Source organism: Semicossyphus pulcher, unplaced genomic scaffold, assembly GCF_022749685.1.
Source record: "Semicossyphus pulcher isolate SPU_LCO1_2020_fin unplaced genomic scaffold, fSemPul1.0.p SCAF_24, whole genome shotgun sequence".
NCBI classification, from domain to species: domain Eukaryota; kingdom Metazoa; phylum Chordata; class Actinopteri; order Labriformes; family Labridae; genus Semicossyphus; species Semicossyphus pulcher.
Window position 1 is genome coordinate 7,226,713 of NW_027211698.1, and position 20,913 is coordinate 7,247,625.

The 20,913-nt window shown below is 39.7% G+C and overlaps 1 protein-coding gene across 1 annotated transcript in view; it reads right to left on the reverse strand.

Annotated features, from left to right (window-relative positions):
* The window catches only part of zranb3 (zinc finger, RAN-binding domain containing 3), a 110,866-nt gene that overhangs the window by 5,965 nt on the left and 83,988 nt on the right, over nucleotides 1-20,913 (reverse strand). Inside the window, exons 17-20 of the mRNA XM_069675317.1 lie at nucleotides 18,781-18,923; nucleotides 8,743-8,883; nucleotides 3,584-3,727; nucleotides 1,411-1,603 (exon numbers count right to left, since the gene is read on the reverse strand). Coding sequence (XP_069531418.1) covers nucleotides 1,411-1,603; nucleotides 3,584-3,727; nucleotides 8,743-8,883; nucleotides 18,781-18,923 — 621 coding nt within the window. The remainder of the gene's footprint in view (nucleotides 1-1,410; nucleotides 1,604-3,583; nucleotides 3,728-8,742; nucleotides 8,884-18,780; nucleotides 18,924-20,913) is intronic.

Sequence of the window (20,913 nt, forward strand, 5' to 3'; positions counted from 1 at the left end):
CTAAACCAATATTGTGAACATGGTAATTAATAAATCAAGAAAAATTGGTATGTACATTTTTTTGAACATGTTAGCATGCCCTGTGTTATTTAAATCAAAATAGCAGTTGACTTAGTACAACGGAGTATTCAATTTTTACGATAATAAAGTTGTAATTTTATGATAAAGTTGTAATATTATGATAATAAAATCGTAATATTACGGGCATGAAGTTGTCATTTTGTGATAATAAAATTGTAATATTACGGGCATGAAGTTGTCATTTTGTGATAATAAAATTGTAATATTACAAGAATTATGAGAATAAAGTTGTAATTTTACGATAATGAAATTGATATATTACAAGAATAAAGTTGTGATTTTACAAGAATAAAGTTGTAATATTACGATAATAAAGTAATAATATTACGAGAATAAAATTGTAATTTTACGAGAATAAAATTGTAATATTACAAGAATAAAGTCGCGATTTTACGAGAATAAAGTTGTAATATTACGATAATAAAGTAATAATATTACGAGAATAAAGTTGTAATTTTACGATAATAAAATTGTAATATTACAAGAATAAAGTCGCGATTTTACTAGAATAAAGTTGTAATATTAGGATAAAGTTGAAATATTACAAGAATAACGTAATTTTGCAATAATAAAGTTGCAATATTAGAATAAAAAAGTAATAATATTACAAGAATAAAGTTGTAATTTTACAATAATAAAGTCATAATATTACAAGAAATAAAGTTGTAATTTTAAATAATAAAGTCGTAATATTACGACAATAACATTTTAATATAATGAGAATACAGTTGTAATTTTACGATAATATTACGTTATTGTAAAATTCCGTTATTCTTGTACAACTTTATTATAGTAATATTACGACTTTCTTGTGATGATAGTCGTAATATTACAACTTTATTCTCTTAATACTGGGACTTTCTTCTGATAATGTCAGATTTTTTTTTTCTTTAAGATGGCCCTAACAGATTATCGTGACTTCGCTGGTTACTGCTGAAGAAAAATTAATTATTCAAATACACCAATATATCGCCGGTAAACATTTCAGTTTGTCAAATGCTGGCCACATTCCCCGAAAACATTCCCATTCATCTCATCTGTATTTGTTTGAAGTGCAAAACAGGAAATGTTAGCATGCTAACACTCAAAACATTACTTCTGCTAAATATCAGCATGCTAGTATTGTCACTGTGACCATGTTAGCATACTAGCGGTAGCAGTTAGCTTGAAGCACCACTGTGAGTACAATTAGCCTGTTGACCTGACTTGTTGAATTAAGTCTTATTGTTTATTTATCGATATATTTGTTTATTTTTTTATTTGTTTATCTCCATCAGACTTTTATTAAACCATCTGTTTAATCCAAAACAGTGGCCCTCTTCTGCTAACCTGCTTGATGGACAGCTGGGCCAGCCAAGTGCTCTCCAGCATCTCCTTGCGCTGGGAAGGCTGGGCGTCACGGACCTTCAGGAACAGGTCGTGGGCGAGGAGGCCGCAGTGCTGACAGGTGCCCTTCTCCACCTCGAGCACCCGCGAACGCATGTAGGTCTGGCTGGATCGCAACTGGAACTCCTCTTGACACCTATGGGTGGGGAAACCTATGTAAGTCATTTACATTTACTATTTTCATAACCAGCAGAAAGTCGTCTTCTTTTCTGTGTAGTTATGATTCTGCTGAATGAAGCTCAGACATAATTTGCGGGAGCTTTTATTGTGTTACATTTTGGTAACATCCAGGCGCAGAGGAGAAGTACCTCACCTTGACTGAGTGACCTGAATTTGGCACTTGAAAACCACTTGAGGGAAATGAATTTCTGCTTCAAGTGGGCGGAAATAGCAAAGGAATGCACAGATATGACACATTTTTTTCCAGTTAAAAGAATTAATTGATGGTCTTATTCAGAGTGACCATGTGGGTGAGAAGAAAAGGGTGCAGAATCTTTCTCAGGGACTGAATCAGCAGCATTTTTCCTCTTTCTGTCGACATATAATTCACATTGGTGTTAAACTGCAGTAACTATGAATCGATCTTGAAAAATATGTCGGGAAACGATGAGGAGAAGAGCCATTATTCGAGAGAGTTGAAATCTTTTTGGGAGCAGTAACACATTTTGCTCGCAACAAGGTGAAGTCAACATCATACTGTCTCGTTTTTCAGTTTGTTTTGCACTAAAACTCTTAAAGCTCTGAGTATTATTGCAGTTTTTGGGGTGCCAGATGGGAGGGCTTTGGCACAGAACACAATCAGGACTGGAAAGTTTAAGCAATCGCAGCAGACAAACTATTTGAAAGTTATTTGAATATGCTTTTCTTTGATTGTCATCTTATCAAAGGCTGTCTGGGTTGTCCATTTGCAATAAAGTCCACCCGTCTGGTGCTCTGAGCAGGGAACAAGATTTACATGCATCTTACATGCATGTGCGATTTGACAGTCTGCTCCACAATTCAGTTTTGTTTAAATGTTTATGACCTTGAAACCTGACTAAGATAATTCTGCCACAGCCCAGACTGTGTGTGTCACCTGTCTGCAAACATGTAAACATGTAAACATGCATGTGATGCTGCTGCTGTCACAGATCATGTTAGCGGGATGATCGAGACAGGCTTTTAGTTATGCATGGCGGCTTTTCAGTGTGTGTATTCCCTCATTATCAGCGGCACCTTGTCCCTAGCTGGTTAATGCTGTGGATATATATAAGGGCTGGTAACAGAGCTGAGTGTTTACTTTAAGCAGCTACGTCAGCAGCGCATACTCGAGCTGTGTCTCAATCCAGGGGCTGCAGCCTTTGAAGGAGGCGGTCTACGGAGGATGCGCCATTCATAGCCTACAAGCCGAACTGAAATGAGACGGCCTGGTCTACGGATGACTTCCTGTTTGCATCACCAGCTGTTCCCGCCCTTACCCTTGCGTCACCAAACGCCGCTCCAGTCGCCCAGCAACAGGTAGCTAGCGGGCTAACCAGCTAGCATAATCACGTAACTTAACCTATTATTTTAAAGATAATTTGTTTCAAGGGCCCTTTTGTTTTTTAAACAAATGTAATGCTAACTTTTCGATTGAGCTGAAACCGAAAACTTTTACATTTAAAACTTCATTCTTCGGCCGCCATCTCGTTTAAATTGGCGCACAATGAATCTCGGGATACGTTGGGGTGCGAAGGATGCGCACGATGGCCCGGGAAAAGGAGGACGCATTTGTCGGCCGCATCTGAAGGAACCTTCGAATTAGGAGAGCCTTCGACACGACGGCTGTGACCCAATCTGCCTTCAAATACGGCCTTGGAAGGCTGCAGCCCCTGGATTGGGACACAGCTACGGTGTGGGGATGTGTGTGCCAACAGGAAGTAGGATACGGTGAGCTTAAAAGTTATTGTCACCAAGCATGTCGCTCCCCACTCTTTCTACTTTTTCATACGGGTGCCAGAGTCACTGAACCAAGAGTGATAAAAGTAGAAGGGGGTTTTGTTTTGTTAGAGGGAAATAGAGTTAAATGTCCCAAATGCTAGCCCTAAACTATATGCATGTAGCTTCTTAATTGCATGTTTTAAGTGTCATTATATACCTGTGGCTGCAGAACCGAGTGTCCCAGGCTCCACCGGTGGTAGAGCAGGCCTGCTGGCAGGACAGACACAGAGGGACGCCCTCGCTGTCCACTGCCTGCAGGAAGCCGGGCTCCTCCGCTGGCTTTCCTGAATCCTTGTCCTGCCTGCGGAGGCACAGACGGAGAAAGAAATCAATTAAATTGGCTATTGTCTCTTTTTGTTACACATATTTTCAGATGGTATTTCAGAGCAAAAAGACGGCATTGTTAAAGAACAACAGTATATCATTGTTTGCATTCAGAACCTTAATACTATTGACAGATATTCTTAAAGTAAAAGATGTGTTTGCGTGTGAGGTGGTACGGTGGAGATACAGTTTAAGTTGAAGCACTACAAGCAGTCTAAGTGTCAGCTGAAGTTGAAGCACTTAAAGTGTGTGAAGGGTCCATTGAATTACATACAATTATATAAAATGATAGAATATGTTTAAAGGGGCACTTTACATTTTACAAGGAGTGCTACAGAGCTTATGTGAACAGTTATATAATGTGTTCTGTGGCTCGGAGAGAACATTTAAAATCTGAGAGAATAACCCTGATGATGTCATCATGAGGAGAGTTTTTTTTACCTCCAACATTTGACAAAAGAACTGTTATATACCAGAGGAACGGAGCTCGAAAGATGAGGGAATTTAAAAAGCAGGAGAAGTCTTGTGAAAGATGTCATTGGGTTGCATTATGGGAAATGTAGGGTATGATGTTTTTGAAGCTTGACTCATAATATATAAAATAAGTAAGGGATAATGTACAGTGAGCAGGTTGTTATTGTGGAATGGAACAATATGGAAAAATATTTATTATTTGGAAATTATTTTATTGAAAATGATTATATTTCCATTTAAAAATAGTCTAGTTACAGTCACAGTGAGAGCTGCGTCCATAGCAACGGTTAGCTCTGTAGCATTCTTGAAATTAGCTTAGCTAGCTGTCTGCTGTTTTGTCTCTTTTCTTTTTTTCCCTCTGACTTCTTTCGGCGGATTGATATCATTACACTTAGTCCTTCAGATTGTGTAATTAGAGCCGAATCCCTAGCAACGGTCTGTTCTTCATAGCAACGGTCTGTTATCGAGAAATGCGTGCGTAACAGAAACAGAAGTCTCGCTCAAGGAGAAGTCTCGTTCTGAAATCCCGCGGAGAGAATTTCTTTACGTAGAGGACTGCCTGCAAGAATATCTTTCAAAAGCCGTGGCTGAATATTTACCTGATTTCGACGATGAAGATGAGGCATTGAATTCAATGGCCGTCCCTATTTATTTGAGCCAGAGTATACGGACGAAGAGCTCATGGAAATTGAAGAGAGATTCAGCAGGTTTAAATATACCAAACTTCTCCTTTAAAATAAACTTATGAACCTGGGACATTTCAAAATAAAAGCCTGTTTCTTGTTCTAAATTTGTGGTAGCAAAATCCAGTGTGCATGCTCATATTTTACCATTAAGTATATCGCAATGCACAGATAGCCAAAGTGCCTTATGATATGTAAATATGATGAAATGTGAAGCAGATCTAAGGTTGGTCTCTGTATGAACTTTAATGTAAAGCCACAAAATGATGATGAATGCAGCATTCAGAACATTTTCTATGTCAGACGATGAGGCACAAAATGCTGCAAAAGCTGTAAATAAATGTATTAAATCTGTTAGTCTTTAATTCTCTTTTGATTCAGGCAGCTCGGCGGCGGCAGATTTTCCGCCCTTTGTGCACTAAACTTCAAAGAGAAGTTACCTTGACCAGTGTGACACCCGTCTGTAAGCCAACAGCCACATTCAGCGTAGGAATCAGTTCTTTTAGCATCAGCAGAGGAGCACAACATAATTCAGAGTACATTCACTCAATGAAAATATATCTGCTTGCTTTGTGTGCTGCAGATGTAGAGTGGATGGACATATGGCTGGTGTGTGTGTGAAATGTGTACATACTATGTGTATACATGACTGTGATGTATCTACAGATCATTTCAAGTATGTGTACGTGCAAGCCTGTCGTTTTGGCAGAGGACTGTCAGTTTTGGTCTGTTGCCATGTCGTCCCAGCAGGGTGCTAGAGCCACGATGGAGGGGACAGATGGACTAAATTTTCTTTCCCCATGGTTTACAATTCAGAGAGACAGAGAGAGGAACAAAGAGCCAAAGAGATAGAACACTACAGAGAAAGATTTAATCATTGAAATGGAGAAGAGAAAAAAAAAACTCTAAAAAAAGGAACCTTGCTGCTTCAAAGTTGAGAAGATACCAAAAATTGGAAGTACCAAGGGACAAATGCTGTGCCAGCAACATCTAGTGGATGAAAGAGACACAGAAATAGACTTTTTAGACGTGTGCCCAAACTGAATGCGGTGAAAACACGGTACTTTTGGAAAAAATGTAACCTAGAAATACATGTTTTCTAGGAACTCTGAATGTTGAGTGCTTTAGCAAGAGATGCTAACAAGAAATCTGGTATTAACTTATTAAACAATGTATCTTTTATAGCATGATTATACTTTATATTTAGCCTAGAAGTCAATTAATTTGATATATGCATAAAGCAAATCAGCATGTTGGCAGCTAAACATCCCAGCATGAGGGAAGTCTCCAAAAAGTCATACTTCAAACCCCAGAAATCGCACAACATGTCTTCAGCAAACGGCACACAGCCTGCTAGTGTTTACCGCCGAGCTGATCTCTGCTGCTTTATACCAAAGGAAACCAAAGGCACAAGACAGGAGAGAGATCTGACGCTGCTGGGTCCAGCTGTCAGTCCGTGGAGCGGTTGTTCACTGTTAATCAGGAAGATGATTCGGTTTTACGCAGTGGCTTTATATGGAAAGTGAGGCAACCAAAAACCTGACAATTTTATTGGAAGAATAGGGGAAATCGAGCGAGTCCCGGATTCTACATTAATAATATTGAATCAAACATGATTTATGCCACATAGCAGCATTGCTGTTTGCCTCACTCAGGAGCTCAAATTCCTCAACACTTTACCAATTTAAGTGTCTGTAGCACTTTGTATCAATTTACTCATTTTGATCACAATTTCTTGCAGACTTACACACATTTATTTTGGAAAACTTTGGACCATAGACTGTATATATAAAGCTATGTATGTGCTATGAGAGTTAGAAGAGAGGATGGAGTGAGGGAGGGTCAAGAGGTTGGTATTGCTGAGCTTTCAAAGTTATACAGTCTATCAACAAGGCCAGTTAATTAGGTGGCGAATAAGCTAGTTAATGACAGAATTTTCCACAGTATGAGCTTGTATTTGTGTTGTTAGCTGATCAGAGTTATTATTTGACAAAAAAAAAAAAAAACCTGATGTACAATGGACTGCAAAACTTAAACACAGCAAGGAAATTAACACTTCAAAACTGGACAATAGTTTCTGAAGTAAAAATGCTGCTTTTCAATGATGAACCGAAAATGATCACCTTGCTACATGATTTGTTTTATGTTGTAAATTGCTTACTGTTAGCACGTCAGCTAAAGCAATGTTGGTTTTATGTTAGCTATATTCCTTTGCTAAACTACAAGCAAGCTTTTTTAAAATAATTCATCCTGCTACATTATCAAGCAGTTTTTCATGTAGTTAGTATGTTAGCAAGAAAGCAAACTTAGCTTTATGTTAGCTACAGTCCTTGGCTAACTAAAAGCTACCTATTTTTAAAAAAAAAGCCTTTCGCTTGTTTCTTTATCAAGCTGTTTTCATGTAGTTGGTATGTTAGCAAGAGACCAATGTTAGCTTTAGGTTAGCTATAGTATTTGCTAAATTACAAGCTAGCTTTATAAAAAAGACTATTTTGTTACATTATTAAGCTATTTTTCATGTATCTAGCATGTTAGCAAGAGAGCATGTTAGGTCATTTTAGCTATAGTCTTTTGCTAAACAACAAGCTAGCTTTTTAAAAAATCCTGTTACATTATGCTGTTTTTCATGCAGTTAGTATGTAAGCAAGAAAACAATGTCAGCTGTATGTTAGCTATATTCCTTTGCTAAACTACAAGCTAGCTTTAAAAAAAAACCCACTTAAGCTTGTTACATTATCAAGCTGCATTTAATGTAGCTAGTATGTTAGCAAGAGAGCATGCTAGCTTTATATCAGCTATAGTCCTTGGCTAAACCACAAGCTAGCTTTTTTTTAAAAATACTTTAGCTTGTTACTTTATCAAGCTGCATTTCATGTCGCTCGTATGTTAGCAAGAGAGCATGTTAGCTTTATAGTAGCTATAGGCTAGTCCTTGGCTAAACTACAAGCTACCTTTTTTTTAAAGAATTTAGCTTGTTACTTTATCAAGCTGTTTTTCATGTAGCAAGCATGTTTGCAAGTGAGCATGTTAGCTTTATGTTAGCTATAGCCCTTTGCTAAACTACAAGCTACCTGTTAAACAAAACTTTAGCCTGTTACTTTCTCAAGCTGTTTACCATGCAGTTAGTGTCAGCAAGAGAGCAATGTGAGCATTTGCTAAATAATTCTATGTTAAACTCTCAGAGATATTTTGGTAATTCCCCAGGATATAAAAAGCTGTTTGGCATACGAAAGCACAAATCCTGGTTGGCACCTTCAAGACACTATATCGACTACCACAGGCATTTTGTAACACCAGTTGCTGTGTAAAAAAAAAAAGAGTGAAAAAGAGTGTGTGCTTGCCGCAGGTTTCCATAGTGATATTCCCTCCTGGGGTGAGCTGGCCGTTGCATCTCACCCAGTAGATTGTATTATGGTCTATATTTACTGTACTAACACACTCAGCGGGCCTTTGTGCCTCTCCCACAAGGCAAATACAGATCTCCATGGAGACAGCTAAGGGATGAGGAATGAAAATACACCGAATCCCAAAGAGGGAGCCGCGTGATGACACGAATTATCTTCATGTACAGACCATGAAACACCGACTTCAGAAGCCACAAACATGTCTGGACATAATCCTTAAACTACCAGTCGCACCTATATGTTGGTGATGATTTTGCACTGTTATTAATATAGCTACATCTAGAGCTGGTATAGAAATGTGAGAGTGTATACATATTATTTGTGTAAATCTTTAAGCCTTGCAGGTATTATATCAGCTTTTCTAAGACCTGAGGGCAGCTTGACCTCGCCTGCCCCGAACATCCACCCACGTGTCTGTCCCTGTAACCTACCTCTCTGAAGCAGCTGGTGCTAGAGAAGCAGCAGACCTCCTTTTCGTGAAGAAGTTCTCCTTGGTGACCAATCTGACGCTTCCCCCCTCCTGCTGGGCTTTGCTCAGGGAGGCCTGGGCCACCTCGTCTTTACTGAGGTACCTGCGAAAATGGGATAAACGCGGCTGTTATATAACCAGAGAGCTCCATGAAGAGATCTCTTCACATGTAGAGCACGGGGGAGTAGGTGCAAGAAGATAAATTCTCTCTGGACAACATTAGCAGCGGGTAACATGGGAAATTTGATGTTGCTCGAGCAGAACTGTAATCTTAGTCATCTGGTCGAGACTGCGGTTATCCTGGGACTCACCCACAGAAATGTAACACACACCATCACCCACAGAACTGGAAAAGCGCTATAAAACGCCTCAGTGGAATGCCATTTATATATTTCTTTATCAAACTGTACTATAATCAAAAAATTATGGCTCTCGTCGCTTGTTTTCAATTCTACCCGTGTACTTATATTCTGTTTGTCCTCCTCCCCTGTCGAATCCTCTTACTGTTGCTGCTGCAGCAATCTAATTTCCCCACAGGGATCGTCAATCATCTAATCTAATCCATCTACCCCGCCATCGCTTTTTATGGCCCTTGTAATACAGATGCTAAGGTGTGCAAGTCGAATATTGCGCGAAACACTTCATGTCAATCCGGTCAGGATTAAAATGACCCCCGGCATGTCAAGAGTGGACCGGAGAGGAGGAGTTTGGGAGGGGGAAAAAAACTTGTTTGTTCTGGGTGGAAGAAAATTGCTGTGGTCTTGAGGGAAAAGTGACCAATCACGGAATTTTCCCAGGTTACATCAAGACTTTCCACAGAGAGATGATACAACACTATAATGGTCCCCATAGAGCAATTATCCTTTTTTTTCTCCTCTAAAGCCGGTCAAAGGTCAAACTTGACTAAACACGAGCACTGCTGCTGGTAGATTCTCATGATGTCCTATTTTGTGACCTGTTTGCATCACATGTTACGCCATTAAAGGTGCAGCACTTATCTCATTCTTATTGGATGATGGATATTCTTTTAATGATATAAAATCTTCTTCATGAGCCTTAGAAAACACTTCTGTTGAATGAACCTGTAAGAAATGAATTACATTTAAGCAGAGGTGGGAATGACCTACAAGGCGCTGTACTTAAGAAGTGTTCTCTGGTTTCTATACCTTCCTTTAATTATTGTTTTTCTGACACTCTTTTCACTTTTGCCGCCTACATCTTTACAAAAATGTTTACTTTCTACTCCTTACATGTGTTACTTTAGTTTGAATGCTTTTGAGGGGATTGTTTTTAAAGTTGCACCATTGCCTTTCAAGCGTAACTTTCAATCCTAAATGGATGAGGCAATAAAAAAAAGTGCATATCATATATGACAGATGTAACAACCTGAAAAGAAATGAGAGAGGAATAAGAGGCTTCTAGGAAATGTGTGGCTCAGTGGTAGAGTTGGAAGGTTGGTGGTTCGATCACCAGCTCCCTCAGTCTAAGTGTCCTTAGGCAAGACACTGACCTATATACATTGTGGTTCCGCCACAGCAGCGTAACAATGCTCTGCCGTCATGCCACCTCTGCCATTTCACATGAGAGACTGTAAGTAGCGACCACTTTGCGTACTTCCTGTTGTTGTAGCCCAGGTGTCTACTTCGGGAGAAAGACTAGTTTGCCGTAGTCAAACTCGCTAATTAGCTCGCTTCTCCTGTTTGTTATAGACGTGTCATCCGTTGTAAGAGTTACAAAGATACAAATCGTTGCTTAGCGACATTAGATTTTTATCGCTACGGCAACCCCTTGGAATGTTCCACGGGCTCTGTAGCCGTCGCTGCTTAAAGTCCCTACTGGATTTAGCAACACCGCCATAAAGACGCCTAAGTGTCTGTTTGCGTTCCGGTGTTGTGGCAGCAAAACAAGTCAAACAATTGCCCATCGAGGGATTAATAAAGTTGTTTTGAATTTGAATTTGAAGAAGCGCGAGGTGAAAACAAACAGCGCGTGCTTCACCTATACACACCTGTGTTACTACCTCCGACTTCACTCCACCATTCCGCCTTTTTATACATAGAAGACGAACCGTAACAGAGGCGTAACAACCCGCCTTTAACTGGCAGTGTAAAAGGGCCCTGATGACAGCTGGGCACTTTACGTGGCAGCCTCTGCCATCAGTGCATGAATGAGTGAATGTGACATGAAGTGTAAAACCACTTTGAGTTTATTTACCATTTCAATTTGATGTCCATGATCGACAAGGAAGTGAAGCAACATTCAGGGTAGCAAATAAGTTAATCAGTATCTGTCTTTTGTTTTCAGAGGTTAGAATTATTCATGTATAATAGTCCCCTAAATATAACCTTTATATATGACCTTCTTTTTTACACAGGTATCTCTTCTTCGACTTAAGCAAAGAATGTGTGTTCATGACAATCAATGAAACAAATCTGCAATCTGCTGCTGGGTACAGTAAGTATCAGTGAATTCCTTCGGGAGCAGAAAATAAGGTTTCAAATGAGTAAAAAGCAGAATGGCTGCTTTAAATAACGAGTGTGAGTTAAGAGAAGACGGACGGAGAGACGGGAGGCAGCCATTGGGGGGGGGCACGGCTGCTTCACAGACAATCAACTCAGGTGACGAAGCCGTTTACAAATTGTTATGTAGATCGATAATTAATGTTGCATTTTACAAACATTCGGTCTGACAGCTTTGTCAATTCTTGAACTTAGTTTGATAAAACTTTATTGCTGGCAGACAAACAGTGGCGCTGCCAAGTTTGAAATAAAATCAATAGCTGGAGCGGCTCCTGGACGTAGAAGGAAAAAACATTTAATGCTATTTAACGACACGGTTAAAGAGGGCTGTTTTACATTTTCCTGAAAGGTTGTTGATGGCACTTGTACAATGCACAGAAATTAAATAGCTGAAATGTTCACATATATTCTATACATTAAGTCCGTCCATACAAAAATCAATTTGAATATGAATTGGTGATTTAATTAAATAATGCATTTCCATCTTTTCCCCTTATACATAAGGATATAGTAGCCTCCATAAAGCACCCTGCTATTTAAAGAGGAAGGTGTTGCCACTGTTAAACTATGCATTTAGTCTCTCTTCTTCGCCCTGCAGGCTATACAGGGACATTCTTATTCATTTCCACCACCTCCATCTGGACAGAATACTTTCTTCGCGAGGGAGAGGGAACGAAGGTAGAGGAGAGGAGGGAAAAAAAAAATAAAGGAAAGATGGATGACAGGAGGCAGAAAGTGGAGGAGGAAGACACATCAAAGAGGAGAAGTTTGTGTGGAGGCTGAGGGGAGATGAGGAAGAAGGTAAGTCTCCATCAAACACATGAGCTTCCTTTGCTTCAAACGGTCCCAGCGCAGAGGCAGGATGAAACAAGATACCTTACACTAAACTGGAGTCCAACTGCGCTTCTGGGAGAGTGTGGATGTGAGTGTTTGCATGTTTTTATGCAGCTAGATATATGGACAGTAATTCTCCACACTACTGCAGTTCCTTACCTATGCAGACATTTTATTGCATTACAAGTTTTGTCCATGAGTGGCACCATCGAGCAATGTTTGCGCAAGTGGGTCTCTTTATTGTTAAGAGTGTTAGGCGATTCAACTAACAGTTGGTGGCTGCATGCTGCTGTGAACGCCAGGTTTCAGATGGTTTTTTCTACATGCCTCAGCAGGCTTTGGATGGCAGGCCAATCAGAAGTGGGCTTGTAAGGGCGGGGTTTCTTAAAGGGACGGAGCTGACTGAGTCGTTTCAGGCAGAGGCTGTATGAGGGCCTGCACAGAGCACCAGTGTGAGAAAAATGATGAGTTCTTTTAACTGTGAATTATGCTAAGCTACTCCACAGATATCACAGCGACATGAAGCTTGAAATTAGCATTATACCCCCCATTTAAGAATTCCCACAATGCCTTGTGTTTTAAAACAGTGATTGGAAACACAAGAATACTCCACAGAGAACCTTTAAAAGAAAAGTTTGAGTTATTCCAGAAAATTTCGACACCTTCCATGTCTGTGTTGCCAAATAATAAGCTAAAGCTAGCAGCCCCCTAGCAGCAGAGGGAAACAGCTAGCCTGGTTCGGTCCAAAGTAAAAAAAAATCTACCTCCAAGTGCCTTTATCTTGTTTCATATGTTGATATTTAATCTCTTTCAGAGACGGGGCGCTGGTTTAGCTCAACTGGCAGAGCAGGCACCCCATGTACAGAGACTACAGTCCTCAACACACTGACTCCCGTTCTGTGATCAATTGGTGCATATCCCACTCGAGCAGAAAATGCAAAAGCCAAAAAAACAACGACATTGACACAACTACCTTGTCTTTGAATCAAAGTGAGAAGCCAGAGCTAGCAGCTGGCTAACTGACCTTGACATAAGAAGATGAGCTCTGGGAAAAGCTAGCCTTGCTCTAAAGCTGACAAAATCCACCTAACAGCCCCTTTAAAACTTACCATTTAACATGTAGTTACTTATTTATTTAATCTGCATAAAAACCAAAGTGTGAAAACAACAATAACTTTGGAAAATTTGCCAAGTAAGAATCTAAAGCTAAAAGTCAGCTAACTTAGCTCAGTCTTGGAGCTTTGTGAAAAGGCTAGCCTAGCTGAAGCCAAATGTAACAAAATCTACCTTTACGTTTAAAGCTCACAATTTAACCACTTGTATCATCATATCTTTCGGGTCAGAGTTAAACAAAAATATTGGCAACACTGCCATGTCCTTGTGCCAAGTATAATCTTAAACTAGCACACGGCTATATTAGCTTAAATCAGTTGGGATCCTTGGGAAGCAGCTAGGCTTCGTCCAAACGTAACACAATCCACCTACCAACTTAAAACTCATTATTTAATATGTTATATCTTATATAGATATAGATAACATTCTACATGTTTTAAAGCTGAAGTAAATGAACATATTACACAGGTTTTAAAGGTTGCAGCAGCTCTCACAAAGCACAGCAGTTAAATGTTTTTCTTGAGTTATGTGGACATGGTTTTCTGCTGCTAGCCATTTGATTCACAGCTGTAGGAGTGCTGTCTCAGGTCTGTGTTGGCAGCGGGTTGCTGACAGCGTACCTGCAGAGCCGCAGACAGCAGCCCGGGCACTGCCCAGACCGGCCTGCGGTTCAGCTCCGGGGCCAGACCCTGCTCAGCTGTGTGAGATGCAGCTAACGAGCTTATGCTCCAGTCTGGCCCAGGTGTAGCTGCTTTGATTGATTGCTGCTATTCTTCACCGTCCTCGGTGAGACGTGGCTGGTACAAACACAGTCCAGTCAATGTTTGGAGAACGAAATTCCCAGCTGGTTTATTAGATATACACTGCAACGGTCCAATAAGAACAGAGGATGGAACTTTGAGCTAACACTTTATATCAAGGTACACATATTTGCCATTTAATCGTTGCTTATTAGCATGCAAATTGATAGCATCATCATAAAGCATTCAATAATGTATTCTTCTGCAAGACTATATTGTATAACTACTTGGTTATTTACTAAGTGTTCTCCATCTTAATAACCTCCTAATTACTGCTTATTGAAAGGGTCCATGGTGATGGAGAATAATGCATTAATTACTGCTTCAAAATAAGTAAGAGCTAATTTAGAAGCAAATAGTTATTGAATATGTGTATCTTTATACAAAGTGTTATCCAAATTATAATGGTGTATGTTTAACCATTCATCTCATAGTTGTTAGACTTACATTGACATAATCTGTGTAATCTGAGGACTATAAATATGCTGAACGTGAAGCTTAAATCCTTAAGATTTTAGTTCAGGTTGTTTTTGGTGACACTTCTTGACATGCACAGAAAGGCAGACTCCATTAACAACTAAAACTGGAAATTATATAATCCAAATGCATGGCAAAGAAAGTGCTGACCATTAATAGGGCCAAAAATCTGCTCTGATACAATGAATTGTTACTTTAAAGGACACTCTGCTGATTTTGTACATTAAGTGCAGAGTACTTGTTCTACAACGGAGTATTAGGGCCACATTATAGAAAAAAATATGAGATTATGAGAGTAAAGTCACAATAATACTAGAAAAAAGATGTAAGAGAAGTCGTAATATTAAGACAATAAAGTCGTATTATTAGGAGAACAAAGTTGAAATAATACGAGAATTAAGTCGTAAGAGAAATAAGTCGTAATATTAAGACAATAAAGTCGTAGTATAACGAGAATAAAGTGGTAATAATACGAGAAATAAAGTCGTAAGAGAAATAAGTCGTAATATTGTGAAAATAAAGTCGTAAGATAATAAAGTCAATATTTGATGAGAATAAAGTCGTAACTTTAAGCTATTGTTAGCGTAGCTGTTAGTGGTAACATGGAAGCATAGCATACACGTACCTCGCAAGAACATGCGAGATCTCCTCTATAGTAATGCGCAAGCACATTACACAGATTTATATGAAATCCTTTGATATAGGTTACACAAATATGAAATACTGACTCCTTCGGCACATCAGCACCACATTGTTATAATTACCAGGACTCTGAAAAGTGATTTTATTTGAAAATGGCTCGTGATTTTGGTCATTTCAGGAAAAATTACGATTTTTTTCTGGTAACATTACGACTTCCTTTTCGTAAAATTCCGACTTTAGTCTCGTAACATTACAACGTTACTCTCGTAATTTTGTTTTTTTTAATGTGGCTCTAATGCTCCGTCGTATTGTTCAGATTGTGATTACATAATACTGTACATTATATTGTATAATATGGCTGAGGTGGAGCTTTTGTCCAGTCTTGAAAAAATAACCGTGTCTTTTTTTAGTTTCAGCTTGAGACTTTATAAGAAAGAGCCTTTGCTACAAACTGGAGGTGTGGAGTTAAAAAAGGTGTAGGTGTTTATCAAGTAGGGAGTGCCTATAATGAAAGAAGCTATCAAGTTGCATAATGGAAAGTGTAGGATCCAGTTTGTATTTGTGGTGTGACTCATTCCAGGGGCTAAAAGTCAGGAAACTTTGGCGTCTGCTGCTTCGATTTAGACTTTTCTGTTTCTTAAAACTCCCTAAACTTTTTGCAAGTGCAATTCTAAAACGCTGCAGTAATCTTTAGTGTGCAATGTCGATAACAGAAAAAACAAACACTAAGGGAAAATGTTTCTCATTCATTTTCCATCTTTTTTAAAGCTGTTCTACTGTATAATATGTGTGAATTTTTTTTTTAATGACTAGGGCGAAATATCTTTAGTCAATTACATTAAAATAATATTATATGTAGATAAAAAGTATGCAGAAAAGTCCACTGCATTCTCATTCTATTACAATGCTGTATTATAGAAGCAATACACTATTTATAGCCAGTGTTTTCACTAATTAAAGCAATGAGGCGTACTTATGCGGGATGCAAACCGGATTAAAATCCTCTTGACTCCTCTAAAATCACTCTAAATCACCAGGAGTGACTTATGACGGAAATATCCACTGTGTTGGAAACCCTAGGCAAAGTGCATTAAGTTTGAAGTAGTTGAAAACTGAGCGTCTCGGCGCCGGGAAGGTGAGCCGTGATCGCCCCGCTGAGCCCGAGCTGGAGCTTGATTGGTTCTGATTAGTGAATAAATCAAACAGGTATCAAATCAAGCCGGGCCAATTGCCTCCTACTCACACCTTGATTAGGTTCATGCACCCAAACACGTTCCCCGGTTGAGAAACACACTCTCTCTCTCACTTAGACACACACTCACACGAGGCTACCCTGTAATTGGCAAACTCTCCCTGCCTCTACACACGCCAGCTGTAATTAGTGTGCCAGCAACAATGCTTGTTTGTCAAAAAACACACATGTACGCGTACACAGCACACATCCCATCTTCTCTTATGCCTCAGCTGACACCCTTTGATACACCCACACACACATGCACACAAACACTATTCAGCCTTCCATGATGCCTGGGGCAGTTAGTATTTACAAATCTGCTTGTTTCCCTGTGAAATCTCCCACACTGCTTCTCGGTTTCTGACATAATGTGGGGGAACTTATTCATCTCGCTATTTCCACCATTTTGAAATGTACACTAACTGGCTCAACAGGGGCGCTAGGTCAAAGTAGCTGCTCAGTTCAGAGGGAAAGACATGTTTGCTATCGTTACGGGTTCAAAATGTATTTATGAAAGTGGGATTTATTCCCTGACATTTTCAGTATTGTTTGAAAAAGATGGGTCCTCGATTTAAGACAGTGGTAGCCAAAAGCAGTTCTCCCTTTTAGCTAGCTAACCCAAGCCCCAGCCTGCTAGCTTACATACTTGTTTGTGATATCAAACAGTAACTAGAAGAAAATACTATTAAGATAAAGTCTGTCTTTTATGTTTGGCCAAAGTAATTTTATCTTGTGTGACATAGCTGTTGTTACTGGATGTTAAAATTCCCACATTTTGACACAGACAAGCTAACATTAGCCAAAACTCTAATAGCATTCAGGACCAGCTTCCACACGGAATGCTGGGTAATGAATGTGCTAGATGTTTCCTTTTTACACAACAAGTAACTCAAAAAATGTATGCGGGTAATTGCACTGTTAGCCTTGCTTGTTAGCCTTGAAAAAAACACTGGGTTACAACTGTCGTAGCAAGCTAGTTAGCTGGACATGCTAACGACCGCAGCTTACGCAAACACACTGTTTAAGCATTGTCGTGATCTCCCGCTACTATCACAATACTTGGGTGCCGAGGTTGTGACGTAAGTATTGCAACTCTTCAAGCACTGCAATTTGGTATCAGACATTTCTGTTCGCTTTTTAACTAATCCTACACTTTGTAAAAAGTCTTATTTCCAAAGACAATGAGCACATGTCAGTCTGCCTGATCTACACTTAAGGGGGTATTCAATTAGAATTCAAAGAGGTCCTGTAAGAGAAACATTCCTTTAATCCTGATGTGTAACTTAGAGTAGCTTACTAGTCAAATAACAAAAGTAAAATGACATTTCATGTAAATCTAGTATCAGAAATATTAAACCGGAGGGATGGCTTTGTATTGTTGTTCTGAAACATCTTTTAATCATTCTATTTTTTATTCTGTTTCTGCTGTCTATGTTTCTCGCATTGACTGGTAAATGGTAAACAGACTGCACTTATATAGTAGGAGTGGGAAGTGACACGATAGGCGATTCGTGACCCAAGATATATTCAACGATTCTGCGATAATTGATATACCGCAAGACAATCATATAATGATACATCACGATATCTGATTAACTTCTTCTGCGGCCAATTAATTTCCGTTAACGTTGCCCTCATTCATGTCACAAGTGCCACTGCGAGGAGTCATGAAGTAGGACAGGTAAATCTGTTTAGAGCGGCATATATTTGTAAGTTAAAATACCGATATTTGGCGAGTCAGGACGCCGATATATTCACGCTTTTCTAGTCTTCAGAACACTCAAAGCGCTTCATGCCACATTCACCTTTTCACACTCACATTCACACACCAAAGACTCTGCCTTTCGGGAGCAATTACGGTCTCAGTGTCCTGCCCAAGGATATGTAGTTTGTAGCAGTCAGGGATCGAACCACCAACCTTCCAATTGAGAGACGACCACTGAGCCACAGCCGCCCCCAGAATGTGAAATTACTTACCACATCTTACTTATCTAGTTGTGTTTGTTGGAATTCACAGACTCGATTGGCTGAGAGGCATCATGGGAGACGTTTCACAATGCATGAAATGATCCGTGAGTTTCCTGAGATGCTAAAACATTTTAAATAGTTTATAGTCAATTGATTTTTTTCCTTCCCTTACGGTTTAATCCCTCGCTTTTAGTCTTTCTGGTTTTAGAAAGGCTGAAAAAAACACCTCTAACTGACGAGAATCGATCTTACTACAGTACCGCTCTTAAATGTGAGGAAGCTTAATATGCCTGCCCTGATGTTCCGGAGATGGGTTTAGGGAATGGTCAATGACTTCCAGCATAATTATTCACTAAGCTTTTGAAAGTCAAAGCGTTTTTTTCTTTGAGACATATTTCCAGCCAGAATCTGACCTCTTGGTGCTGGAGTGCGGGCGCTGGGCGGCGGCCAGCTGCTGCAGGCCGCGCGAGGGGCTGTGGAAGAGGAGGCCGCTGCGTCGGAGCAGTTTCTGCTTCATGGCCGCCAGGCTGCTCCACTCCTGAACGAACCTCAGGACCTGCAGGAGGAGGGGGGGGGACGGGACATGACACCTCACTTCATATTCAATTTCAAACTGAAATCCGAAACCGCTGGAGCCTTCATCTTCAGCACAAATTGATAGTTTGGATATTGGAGCCTCTTTAAGAGCAGAAACATTTTTTAGTTTTTCAATTTTGAGAATACACTTAAGCTGAAAACAAACAATCCAAACCTGCAAAGTGCACAAACACACAGATACACACGAGGAGACAGTTTTCCAGAGAGCTGAATAAAACCCATCAAACCAAGAGAGAGCTTTCTACGCTTTCAGCCAAGTCAAGGATTCAAAGAAAATCCACTGGCAAAATAACAAATAGCACACCAAAAACCAAGGCCTAATGGGCAATTTACCCACAACATTATACTGGAGGTGTGTTTTTTTTTTCTATAGATGAGACTTACTCTCACCAAAAGATTATTTGTGCGCAGGAAAAAAAGCAGCAGCATTACTCAGGGAGAGTTTTTACACCCGGGCTGGATTCTGCTGATGTTGAAGGAGTTCAACAGTTCAAGTTGCATCGTGCTTCTTCTGAAAGAAATATTACTCACAACTCATTAAAAGTAAATGTTAAACAGGAAGTTGCGACATAAATAAAGAAGCGACACAATGCGACAGGATGAAAAGACATGAATTAGCCTTGATCCGAGGATGCTAATGACCTGACGGGATCGTCTAATTGATTCCATTTAGGGTTGACTGATCTGCAGTAGCATTTTAAGCTGCGTAAGTGTGTAAGTTTGTTTTACACTGATGCTTTTACAAGAATAAATAAAGCTCCTAATGAATAAATAAAGTTCTTTGAATTTGAATTCAAACTGGTTTCTTAACTAAGCGACCCTTACTGGGTGCGACCAGATTTTTGTTACTTGATTTCAGGTTTGGACTTGGTTGAAGTTTCACCTCTAATCCAAACATCTATTAGCATGCTAATGACCTACAGAGGTTTATACACACTCTAATATTTAGTTGGACCGCCTTTAGCTTTGATTACAGCACGCATTCGCCGCTGCATCGTTTTGATAAGCTTATGCAATGTCACATTTATTTCCGTCCAGAGTTGCATTAACTTTTCGCCAAGATCTTCGTACTGATGATGGGAGAGTCGGCCACATCCCAAAGATGCTCAGTGGGGTTAAGGCCAATTCATGATGTCTCGTGCTCCCTGAACCACTCTTTCACAGGTAACGTTGCTGAACCTCGACCTGACCAACTGAAGCAACCCCAGATCATAACACTGCCCCTCATGATGTCATGATGGGTGCGTCACTTCATCCGCCTCTCTTCTTACCCTGATGCGCCTATCACTCTGGAACAGGGTCTATCTGGACTCATCAGACCACATGACCATTGCTCCAGAGTCCAATCTTCATGCTTCCTAGCAAATTAAAGCCTTATCTTCCAGGAGTGGTTTTCTTAAGGCTACTTAAGGTTAGTGGAAATGCTCTTACTTTCACTATTGAACTGTTCTTCTGTTGATTTTTTACATTTCAGAAGTCTGGGTGGCCAATCAGAAGAAAGTCTGCTTTTAGGGGCGGGGTTTCTTAAAGGGACAGAGCTGGCTCTATGAGGGCCTGCACAGAGCACCAGGGTGAGAAAAATAAGGAATTCTTTTTACTGTAAATGATGCTAAGCTACTCCACAGGTATCACGGAGTTAAATATGAAGCTTGAAATTAGCCCTTACCTCTTTAAGTATTGTACTTAAATCATAGCTTTCTACTGTACATTGTTAAGTGTATATGGATGGATTAGTTTTTGTCACTGCCTTGGGATACGCCCACTTTTTAGTCTCAAGTGTTGACAATAGTTGTGTGAGCCCGAGAATATTTTTAGACTTTACTTGGCAGAAGCATTTTCAAGTTTGGGAAGAAAAATGTCCTATATGTGTACCCATAGACGCCATAAAGATTCATTATTGTGCAAAAATACATCAGCAAGGATGCCATCCTGCATCACCTACTATCTAT